A 12630-nucleotide genomic window follows, 5' to 3' on the forward strand; every position below is an offset into this window, starting at 1 on the left:
GTAGAACTGCCCTGACTTGAAGGAACATGAAGTGAAGTTGGATGATAGGAATCAAGTCCAAACCTTAATTCCCAAGGGATTAGCAACTCCTCTAAGAAACTCAACATGGGCACCATCCAGCTGCCTGGTTCGCTCCCCAACCCAAATCATGTGGGCTGAACAATCATAGTAGAGACCAGATGTTGAATCCAACCTAGTAAGGGATTGTTCATATGGCAATAACAAGCATTCATGAGATGTCCAGAAATCAGTTGTTTTCATTATGGGATGGTCCACTGTGAGCCCAGCAGCAGCCATGAACCCAAGGGCCTCATCAACTCGGTTAGCAAGCTCTCGGTACCTGCCATGCCAAGAACAGAGTTAATTTATCTCAAGCTTCAAATATATCCAGGAGGAACATAACTAGACCATGTAAAAATGAAAGAAAGAAAGAATTTACACAGGCAAATTAATCATATCAATGTTTCTCTAGAAAAGCAGTATATAAGAACAATAGTGTAACTCTCCTTTTAGATAATAAAGCAAAAAAAGCCAATGCCCAATCACACTCTAAACTTGAAAAGTTATAAAAGTTAATAACTTATGAACCCCTTTAGAATCTCTAACATTGACCTTTGTGGTTGGAAAAAGGGAAAGTTGCACATGTGATTCAAATTACATCTCACAAATAATGGTGAATGAGTTACTGAGTATATTAGGGTGACCAATGGAATGGCTCCAAATTCACCCGTTAGGTCACTTATGTTGGAAAAAACATAGGGGTAGGTAACTATCTATCATCATATAAACATAGGTGTAGGTAACTATCTATCATCATAGCCCTAAGCATCATTTTGTGAGTAACTCATGAAACTCATGTTGATTTAACAAAACTTTCACAGAACTGAGACCCCACCTGGACAAGTTGTGCTTCATCATTTAAGAGAAGGACAACGACCTAATAATACCCACCACCTTAGACATGCATCCACCCTTACAAGTAATCAATCACCACTTGACCATATCTTCTCTAAATCCAAAATAGCTTTTCATCAAAAAAGTAAAACTAAATTTTACCCTTTTGTACAAATCTAAACAACCAAAAGAAGGGGCAATCTAAATTCTACTTTTTATCAATATAGGCCAATCTGAATTTTGGGCAACTAAACAATCCAAAGTAGATCAGGGAACTTATTCAACATGTGAAAATTAACAACTTAATGTAATATTCCTATATTCCTCTTCCATCCAATACAACACAAGAAAGACAAAACAACCAAAAGCAGAGTGAAAATTACAATTGCAAACAAACAAACCAACAAACAAATGAACATACCTATCTCCCTGCTCACTCTGCTGAGTGAAGTCCAGATTCCATTGAGTAACCCTCTGCATAGCAGCATACCCTCCAGTGGCAAAAGCTCTGAGAAGATTGAGCGTCGCCGCAGCTTGGCAATAAGCCCTGATCATCCTCTGTGGATCCGGAGTCCTTGACTTCAGATCAAACGTATCCCCATTGATGTTATCTCCCCTGTAACTCGGAAGCTTCACACCATTCTTCTCCTCAAACGAATCCGATCTCGGCTTCGCAAATTGACCCGCCATTCTTCCAACCTAAACAAACAAAATTAATCAACACCATTCAACATTTCAACCAAAACAAACCCTAACATCAAAAAATTCAGCTCAAATCCACAAATTTCCACATGAATTGTTACCTTGATGACAGGCATTTGGCCACCGAACATCATGACAACACTCATCTGAAGAATGATACGGAACGTGTCACGAATGTTGTTGGCATTGAACTCCTTGAAGCTCTCAGCGCAGTCACCACCCTGAAGGAGGAAAGCGTTTCCCATGGCGGCCTGTGCGAGATGATCCTCAAGCGTCCGGGCTTCTCCGGCGAACACGATCGGCGGGAACGCGTCGAGGGTTTGGAGCACGGCGTCAAGCTCCTCCTGGCTCGGGTACTCAGGTAGCTGCAAAGCCTTCTTCGATTTCCAGCTCTCAACGGTCCATTTACCGGTCCCGGCATTTCGGACGGCGGTGGAGGCGGTGGGTTGCGGTGGAATCTGCGGCTTGTCGGTGGAGACGACGGGGTTTTTTGCAGGCTCGGCGGCGTGGACGGCGAAGATGGAGGAATTGGGCCCGGGTTTGGGCTTGGGCCTGGAGAATGGAGATTGGTTGAGTTTGGTGGAAGAGGGAATGAGGGAGTGGGTTTGAGGGGTTAATGATTTGAGGGATGTGGCAGTGGAAGAGATAGCCATAGTGGAAAATGTGTTTGCTTTGCTTTGTTGTGATGAGATATGAGAATTGAGAAATGTGAAATGAGAAAATTTTCAGGTCACTTTTTTCTTTCTTTGTGTGAGAAAAATTGGTGTGGCCTGAAAAATGGAGATGAGTTTGGTGAGGGTTTTATAGAGAAAAAAAAGGGCTGCGTCAAGGGCTTGTTGTGGTGGTGGTTGTTGTTGGTGGTGTGTGTGTGTTCGGTAAAGACATGGGGTAGTTGGGGGAGGGTGTTTTTGTCAATTTGAAGTTCTTGAGGGTATTTTGGGGATTTTGGTGAGATTGTTTGGTTTGGTTTGGCAATGAAGTGTGACTTAGATCGGTTGTCTACCTACTAAACGCCGCCGGCGGGCCAAGCGGAGGAAAATGGTTTTTTTTAACAACTTTTTAGTAATGTGTGGAAATTAAATTATTTGTTTATTATCATGAACTTCAAGTCAAATAAGGGCGACTACTAAGGCTTTGTGGGACACGAGTAAGTTGTTGAAAGCATTCTTCATATCAAATTGGTGTGGTTTTATTTTATTAGATAATTATTTGTAGGATTTTGTATTTTTGTATAGATAGAATTGAAGTTGGATAGAAAAGGTTAATTTTTTCTTTTGGTAATATAGAAAAGGTTAATAATTAGGTGGTTTGAAGAAAGGGAGTTTCTTTAATAAAAATAATAAGCCTACCAATATTTGAGTGTACTGCCTTTCAAAACGCTTCATGGTCCACTTATCCAATTATTTCTTTGTATGAGTGGAACTCATTTGAGAAAAATCAGAAAATAATATTTGATTATAATATTATTTATTTATTTATTCGGTTAAAAACTTTAAACACAACAATAATAATTTTTTAGAGGGGGGCGTGGAGAGTTTTCTCTCAGGTGCTAGAGGTGATCATGAATGAAAAAACCACCCGGTGGGGATGAGCAACTCAAACGGATGACATTTGGAGATAAGCTCATGGGTGGAGAGACAACACCTCCCCCAAAAGAGTTCGTGGACTTGATTGATGCAGGGAAGATGAGGGTTGAACTTGTGAAGGGAAATTATCTGCTACCCATAATTAAGTGTGTGTTTGGTTTTCAGTTGTTTTAAAACAATTTCAACTGAAAAACAAGAATTTTAGTGTGAATATGAAAGTAACTCCTAAGGTTCTGTTGGGTTAAAAGTGCTTTCGAGTTAATCTCAATTGAAATCCAAATAAACCCCTAAACTAGACAAGTCTATGATCAATGACATGTATTTTGTATAGAAAGTTAGATGGGAAAGGTTAATCTACTGATAACATGTCTTTTTAGAAATAAAATAGTAATTCGAACAATTTGAGCGCACTTCCTGTGAAAAAGCTTCAAGCACCTAACCCAATTATTTCTTTGTCTTAGTGAAATTCAGTGGCGGATCTTGGTGAAATTTTTTGGAGGGGCTGAAATAAGATTCATCAATAGATAAACTAAAACATTTTTATTGGCAATGCAAACAAATAATTCATTCCAAAACAGTTATAATTCATGTCTATGATTATTGGAAATTTAGATCACATTTTTTTCTTGGCTTAAAAGCATATTTGGTCCCCCACAATTCACTTTCGTGCAAAATTGGTCCCTAAACTATTTTTATAGCATTTTCAATCCCCCACGTTTTCTCTCGTTACAACAGTTGGTCCCTGAGCTCTTTTCCGTCAAAAATTGGACGGATCTCTCCTACATGGAAGCTTTTTAATGATGTGGACAATATTAGGAGAGAGAAGGATCATGTGAGAGGCACGTGCTCTTCTTCTCCTTCTTCATCTACCTGATCCCAACCCAAAAAACACCAAATCCCTAATTCCCCAAAATCTCAATTCTCCAACATCGATCCTTGGCTATGGGTTGCTATGGGGGTGCGTTAAATTGCTGGGACGGAGGAGAAGCTTCATCTTCTTTCTTGAACTCTCATCCATTACAAAATTTCTTGCGCTTCCATCTTCTTTCTTTTCAGGGACAAAACAAAGGATGAGAATTCTGTTTCATTTTCAATGTTTTGGTGGTTGTGGTGGGGCTGAAATTGATGTTGCGAATGAGAGTGAAGGTTTCTGGTGAGAAATGGAGGAGGAAGAGAACGTCCTCACAAGCCTGAAAAATTGAAATTGAGAGAGAACGAAAAATTGATGTCACTTGATCCATTGACTTGCTTTGCTTTGAACATCACAAGTCTGAAAAATTGAAGAGAGAAAACGAAAAAATATAATGTAATTTGAGTTCAAGCTAGAAGCATTTTCTTGTGTAAGATGGTAATTTGAGTTCTGTACGATGATGGTGGTACAAATTGAGTTTTTTTTTTTTAAATTACCTCTTCACCATTGATGGCTCTCTCACTTTCTTCTCTCTGGTTTATGAAAATGTGCAATTTTGGACCTTCATATTGCTAATTTGAGATTATGAATTAGGATTTTCAAAGGAGGGTCACGTGCAAGGCACATGTCTTCCCTCTCTCTCCCACTAAGCTCCCTCTCTCTCTCTCAATAAGCTCCTTCTCTCTCCTCCACGTGAATTAAAATTTGACACGCAAGAAACTTTTGTTCAAATTTTAACAGAAGGACCAACTGTGGTGACGGGGAGAAAATGTGGGGGACTGAAAATGCTATAAAAATAGTTTAGGGACCACTTTTGCACGGAAGTGAATCGTGGGGGACCTAATCTGCTTTTAAGCCTTTTTTCTTTCAAGGTCGAACCAACCGGTTAAAAAGGGGATAATTTGTAAATATATTACAGTAGTATAAAAAGGGGTTAATATAAACTAAAAAATCAGTATAAAGCTGAAACCAAGAATCGAACCTTGGCTCATGGGCAGGATGTCAAAATCACTGACCACTAGAACACTGAACAACACAGTCTTAACTACGCAACTTTAACAAATATATATTTTTATATAAATAAAGAAATGTAACCATATTAATTTTGCAAGTTTTTTCTCAAAATTTTGGGGGAGCCATGGCTCCTCCCTATCATCAAGAAGGTCCGCTACTCAAGCTCATGTGAGAAAATAGTATTTATAATATGAATTAATTACTTATTAAATTAAGAACTTTTTGGTACCCAAAATTAAAGACAAAATAAACAATCACCCAATATGGTGATTCTGCAAAAGTAAAAGCAAAAACTCTAACAGCAAGATTGTCCAAAGACCTAGTCCTAAACTTAGTTAAATAATCTGCATGCTACATTTCTTTTCAAGCAACATAGCAAATCTGCACTTCTATTTCACATATTACTACCTCATACAGAGGTTTCTATGCAAGATGCTTACATGGATCTTCTGAATTACAATGGAGGTCATGTGCAATTTTCTAGTCTCAGGTGCTGATCACCCCCTTCTAATGTCACTAAGTTGAATATGTTAATGGTAGTTTTTAACCCTGTCTTTGGAGGTGCTTTGCGACATGCTCATGGAATATGGCCCAGGGGTTTCTATGCCTTCTTTCATGGACGCGGAGATCCCTGGCTGACTGAGATTCAACTAAAAACTTCAAAACACAATTAATGATACCTTTTATTATTAACAATACTAACCATCAAAATAATTCTAATCAAGAATCAAATGATATTTAGACCCATGCTAAACGACTTTGGGAGCTTGAAAAATCATTAGGTTTGAGTTTTTATGGTCTCGAGGAATTTGTAATGTTTTTTTTTATACACTTGCTTGTGTGAAAAAAAGCATATATTGAGATTTCTTGATGTGTTAAAAGAGAAAATTTTTTTTCTACGGGATTTTTGGTTCTGGGATTTGTCTTCTTTTTTTTTTTTTTTGGTCAAATGGGATTTGTCTTCTATAGCAGCCAACCTGTCATCCTAGCTCCTTTGGTGTTTGGGCCTGATGAATATTTGTGCGAGATGTCTCCGCATGCTATCCTTATTGTATTTGAAATACAGGGAGAAAACTCTAAATTTGAAGAAGCCAAGAATACAGTTAGCAAAAAGAAACTTGAGAGAAAACTCGGAGGAAAAAAAAAGTCACCTTAATGGAAAGATGATGAACATGAGACATAAAGCTGAGAAAAGGGAAGTAGGAAGTAGATTAGGGAGCTGGTAGTGAGAGATTTAGGCAGTGTGGATAGAGCTTCTTCGAGGAGAATAATAGATGAAACCTTTTCCAAGGTTCTTGGTCTTTCATAAGCATCACCGCTTATTAGAGCTGTCAATATGGGTTCCAGCTCGCGGGCCAGCTTGACGGGTTGGTTAAATGAGCCGGGTTGGGTTGGTTAAATTCCAGTTCGAAAAGAACTTGGGTTAGTGCAACCCAGCTCGTTTAACCCACGGGTTAAACGGGCCAACCCGCGGGTCAAGCGAGCCAACCCGTCGGGTTAGAGTTCTTTTTTATTAAAAAAATTATTTTATTTGTCTTTAATTCTAGGTTAGTTTTATGGATTATTATTAGATAGAAAAAATAGAAATTTTCATTTCTTTAAATTTGAGTCGAATTTTTGTGTTTTATTTATTGTTGTTATATTATTTATCTCATTTTAAATGTGACAGTAAAATAATTGTGTTCTTTAATCCTGTAAACTAAATTCTTTTTCTATATTTCAAATGTGAGATAAAAATAATTGCGTTGATAAACCTCTTTCTTAGGGTCTGTTTGATTTGAGAAAACATTTCCTATTTTCGTTTTCTAATTTTATTTTCTAAAAACTGTTTTCAATTTTCAATTTTCAAGATTTAGAAAATATGTTTGGTTTAATTTTCTATTTTCAAATTTTTAAAATTGAAAACATGTTTGCTTCCACTATTTTCAATAGATATTGGCAGGTATCACAAAGCTCATCAAAGTCTAGCCAAAAGAGATACACTAAAATCATCCAATGCCCCAAACATTGCCTCTGGCGGTGACGCGAACAGGTGGTTCTAGACGCTGTGGTCACAAGCGGCGGTGTAACTAGGGTCGAAGAAAAAGGACCGTGGTGGACTGAAGTGATGATTTTAGACGACCTATACAGTAAGTGGAGTAGAGTAGAAACGAAGATCTGTGAACCACCGACTCAAAAGTAAAAAGAAGAAGAGGATGTGTTTAATATTAGTACAAAGTTTCCACCGTGTTTCATCTTTTCCGTTTCCAATTCTCATGAAAACACTGAAAACGTCTTTTTTTTTTGCTTAATATATCAGAAGGCCCCTGTAATTGTAAAGGGAATCAAATCCATGGCCTAGAAATTTTTTGCATCAAATTTGGTCCCTAGAATTTTTTTTTAATTCAATTAAGGCCAAAGTGTGCCAGCTCTCAATTTTATCCCATTCATCATTTCCCCGTGACTTTTATTATTATTTTTTAATTTTTTTAAATAATCAGAAAAAAAAATTAAAAACTTAATAAATAACCTAATCTAATAATCTAACTAATAAACTAATCTAATAATCTAACCTAATCTAATTATAATAAATCCCTAATTGAACCCTATTCATCCCATCACAAAAGAAAGATCTGACCACCACAAACTTCACCCATCTCTCTCGGCCCTCATCAAAATCACATGTTCCAGTTTCTTCCTCTTCTCACCTTTCTTCCTCTTCTCTCGATCTGGGTTGGGTTGACTCGATCTAGATGTGGTTGGGGGTTGCAGTGGGTGTGGCTGGGTTGGGTTGTGGTGCGTGCCCAGAAATGTTTGTGAGGTGTGTTGTAAGTGCCAGAGAAGGTGTACTGTAGGGAGCAGAGGCATGGTCCATGACAGAGTAAGGGGGTGTTGATTTATAAGTATATTGGCATTTGGAACAATCAATTTTGGCTGCTTATTTTTCCTTGTTGGTATTTGAGTTCCTCGTAAGGTGGTGTCATGTCCAGCAACTGATTGTGAGGCTTGGTAGCTAAGGATTTTTTGGTCTTTTCTTTGGTGAATTGTGCAATGACTCTACTCATGTTTTTCATTTGGGAGATGAAATTTAAGTGATTTGCAGGGATCGTTGGTAGTTGGTTGCAGAGTGCCTTAGTTGGTGGCAGGAAGTAGGGTGCTCGCATGGATGATTTGGCCAGGAAATTGTAGGAACTGGAGGGATTTTTGTTTTGTGTGTCATTCGGGTTTGCTCGATCTTCTCATCTTCATCGTTTCTGGGTTTTTTTGCTCTTGTTTTTGCTGCTTTGAGTTGGGTTTTTTGAGATTGGTTGTTGTTGTTGGTGATGGAGGAGGAAGGAGAGCTTGAGTATTGTCTGGGTATTTTTGGTTTCTTGCTGGAATTTTATTTTTGGTTGTTGTTCTTGGTGATGGAGGAGGAAGGAGAGTTTGGCTTCTTGTTTAAGTTTTTAAATTTTTTTTTCTGATTATTTAATTGAGTTGGAATTAAAAATAAATTTTAACTATTTTTTAAATTAAAAAATAATAATAAAAGCCACGTGGAAATGATGACTGGGATAAAATTGAGGGCTGACACACTTTGGCCTTAATTGAATTAAAAAAAAATTTATAGGGACCCAATTTGATGCAAAAAATTTCTAGGCCCTGGATTTGATTCCCTTTACAATTTCAGGGGCCTTCTGATGTATTAAGCCTTTTTTTTCAAATTTGAGCCCGTTTCCGGAAATATTTTCACCGAAAACATTTTCTAATATTTAACCAAACGTGTTTTCATCACTGTTTTCTGTTTTTAGTGAAAATGAAAACAAAAAACACACAAACCAAACAGGCCCTTATGTGTTCATACCAATTTCTGTAAGTATTTTTTTGAAATTTTTTTTTTTTTATAACATTTTAAATATTTTCTAATCCAATTTCTCTATTTTTATATTTATTTCACTCAACCCGCGAGCCAGCCCACCAACCCGCGAGCTCGTAGCGAGCCGGGTTGGGTTCATATTTTTGCGGCTCGTTTAGACCCTGAGTTGACACAACCCAACCCGTTTTCAACCCAACTTATACGGGCTGACCCATATGGGCCGGGCTGGCCCATATTGACAGCTCTACCGCTTATCCACCAACCCAGCCTCATTAAGCATTGAGACCATGCCCACTCCGCACATAAATAATAGATTATAGGTTTAAATACTCTGGAGGTCCCTGGAATTGTATGGCGTATGAAAATAAATCTCTGAATTTTTTTTCCGATTCGGGATCCCTGGGAATTTGTTTTTAATCTAAATAAGTCCCTACTCGTATTATGTGCTTATGTGGCTCAAATTTTGCACAATCATCAATTCCACGTGGCTTTTTATATTTTTTTTATTACACGTGTATTAATCAATTATATTTAATAAATAAATCTTAAAATTAATCCCTAAATCATTTATGAAAATTATATTCTCCTCAACCTCTCCTCATTCATCCTCCTCTGCTCTTCAATGTCCCTTCTGTCATCTCTTCCATTCTCCGGCAAGTGGGTGTGAACAAAATGGAGAAATGGAACAATAGTTGAACAGGAACCAGATCTATTAAGAAAATAGAGAGAACGAGGGATATGAGACATGAGAACAAGAGAAGAGATCTGAGAAATGATAACACAACCAGCCACCATGGGTGTGTGAGTTATGTAGATATGGGTTTATGTCTGTTCTTCTGAGTTTTGTAGGGTCTCTAACTGCATCCTATCCAGCCACCGCGTAGTATAGCCACACCACCACTACGGCGCACAGCCCAACGGTGCTCCCACAGAAACCGGTGCTCTGCCACCGCAGAACCACAACCAAACCCAACCATCGACCACTCTTCTCACCCAACACATCCATCGTTCTTCTCACCCACGAACCACCACCAGCCACCACAGCTCGAAAACTCACCAACCCACCACCACCAAAATGTCATAAGAGCCTGAAAAAAACAGCCACCGAAACAACCACAAAAAATTGGGTTCAATATTGCTTGATTTTGAGTTTAGGGTTCCCCCAACTCTGTTTCTGGTGTGGAAATGTTTCATTTTTAAGATAAGAGAAAAATGATTGTTGAGTTTGTGGGGGATGGGATTACAGGGTTTGTTTATGGGTTGGGGTAGAGGTTGAAGAAGATGCTGATGAAGATTTTGGTGTCTTCTTCAAAGGAATTTTGGTGTTCAGATGATGCTGATGAAGATGAATTGAGGATGGGGAAGATGGTGATTTCTAAGTTAGGTTTATGTTTCTTTTGATTAATGGATTAGGGATTAGAGATTATTAGTTTTAGGATTAATCTGAAGATTAAAATGTTTAATTATAATTGATTATAACATGTGTAATAAAAGAAAAATAAAAATGCCACGTGGAATGAGTGATTGTGCAAATTTCAAGCCACATAAGCACATAACGCGGGTAGGGACTTATTTAGATTAAAAAAAAAATTCAGGGATCCCGAATCGGAATTTTTTTTTCAGGGACTTATTTTCATACGGCATACAATTTCAGGGACCTTCAGAGTATTTAAGCCTAGATTATATATAAGCATCACTTTAATAGATTGCAATTCCTAACATATATATGCTATAGTGCAAATACTCAAAATTTATCGAGGGATCACATAGTTTATATAAAATTGTCAAAATTTATAGAAGGATTAAATTAAATATTAAAAAAATTTATGTTCAAAATACATCATTTTCTGTTTAATGAAGAACACATTTTAGGATGCCATTTAGCCTCAACATATAGAATTCAACCCCTAAATCTTAAAAGAATAATCATGGGAAAATGGAAGAAAATCATGAATAGCAATGCCTTGTTTTTCTAACATATTAGTAGTCCAATAGGCATTAGTTCAATTAGTCTGTAACTTACAATTGAAATCATTGTCCTACAACTCCCTGAAAATTCAGGATATTTTGTAATGATTATCATCACATCAGTAGTCGAGTCCAAACTATCTCACCAAGGTTCCTTAGACCAACAACATAATCAGACATATCGATAATCTCTAGTAATGGATAAAATGAAAGATTAAAAACATTTCATATATAAACTAGTATGTATACATGTGCCGATGCACGGGGGACATATTTCTAAGCAGGCTAAAAAACATTTTTGGCCCCTGATGTTTTAAGTTTGTGCAAATTCTGCCCCTACTCTATTTTTGTCGATGTTTCTACCCCACATGTTTTCAAACAGTGCACCGTCTACCCCTCCGTCAGTCAGAGACATATATAGAATTATTTATTTTGTATGAATGAACAAAAGAATCTAATAAAAATTTATTTTGTTTATGATATAATAATACAATAAGTTGTATGATTTTTGTTTGTATCTTTTTATTTTCATTTTTCATTTTTCCAAATAAGATGATGGAAAATATGGATTACATATTAAATTACATTTTTTTTACACTATATCATCGTGATTTCCTAAACTCTAAATAAATACGGATAGGTAAAAAAATTTAAAGGATGCAATAATAATTCTCTTAAAATCCAATCGCAATAGATTTCTTCGGTAGAAAAACACCACATTCATGTGAAGCATACAAAATTGTTGGATTCAAAATCCAATCTATCTAATTGTTAACCACCAAGAAAAAAAAAACACAACTGCAAAATTTCAATAATTGACTTATAGTTGGAGAATTCTTTCACGAAATTTTTTCGTTCATTACTCCAACATGAATCACGTGTGAATCATCTTTATGAATTTCAAACCAAGCAGAATGATTCTCTGTAAGATTATTAGCTTTGCTGAGTTTTTTCTACCCCTTCTTCAAGGTGCACTCATACTCTCTCCTTGGGTTCCAAACCAATTCAAAATAAAATCTCATGTTTTTCTAATCTCGCGGAACCAAATTGTAATGCTTTTATATATATCTACTCCTAAAAATATTTATAAAGTTCTAGAAAAAGTTTAAAAATTATATTAAAACATTTTCTATTAGTTTCAACTTGAAGGTATTTTCATACTAAATGTTCGTCTTCGTATCAACCTTTTTTTTATACTCCAACAAATTTTGACTATGTAATTTCTATCCCCGTGTAACAAAATTCTCTCTCTCTCTCTCTCCCTCTCTCTCTCTCTCCCTAATTTCTATCCCCGTGTGACAAAATTCTCTCTCTCTCTCTCCCTCTCTCTCTCCCTAATTTCTATCCCCGTGTGACAAAATTCTATCTCTCTCTCTCTCTCTCTCCCTAATTTCTATCCCCGTGTGACAAAATTCTCCCTCTCTCTCTCTCTCTCTCTCTCCCTCCCTTCCTCTAGGGTTGTGTTGTGTTATAGAAAATAAGATGTAGCTTAAGGCCCAAAAAAAAAAATTACTTAGGCCCAAAAAAAAATTAGTTACTAACTATTAATAAATTTTAAGCAACTAAAGTATAAAAAAATTAGAATTTTTTATTTCCTAAATATTAGCTAACTAAAAAAGTAAGTTATACCAATATATCATTTTTTAAAAAAACAATTACCCCATCTTTTTTGTTATATTAAAAAGTATTTTTTTTTTAAATCGGAAAAATCATAAAAAAGT

The 12630-nt window shown here is 36.6% G+C and overlaps 1 protein-coding gene across 1 annotated transcript in view; it reads right to left on the minus strand.

The window, feature by feature from the left end:
* LOC130734196 (phospho-2-dehydro-3-deoxyheptonate aldolase 1, chloroplastic-like) overlaps positions 1-2444 on the minus strand; it is a 4127-nt gene extending 1683 nt beyond the window's left edge. Inside the window, exons 1-3 of the mRNA XM_057586545.1 lie at positions 1698-2444; positions 1316-1593; positions 64-340 (exon numbers count right to left, since the gene is read on the minus strand). Of these exons, the coding sequence (XP_057442528.1) occupies positions 64-340; positions 1316-1593; positions 1698-2249 (1107 nt within the window). The 5' untranslated portion in view covers positions 2250-2444. The remainder of the gene's footprint in view (positions 1-63; positions 341-1315; positions 1594-1697) is intronic.
* Between the last annotated feature and the right edge of the window lie 10186 nt (positions 2445-12630).

The sequence above is a fragment of the Lotus japonicus genome, chromosome 1, assembly GCF_012489685.1.
Source record: "Lotus japonicus ecotype B-129 chromosome 1, LjGifu_v1.2".
Taxonomy (NCBI): Eukaryota; Viridiplantae; Streptophyta; class Magnoliopsida; order Fabales; family Fabaceae; genus Lotus; species Lotus japonicus.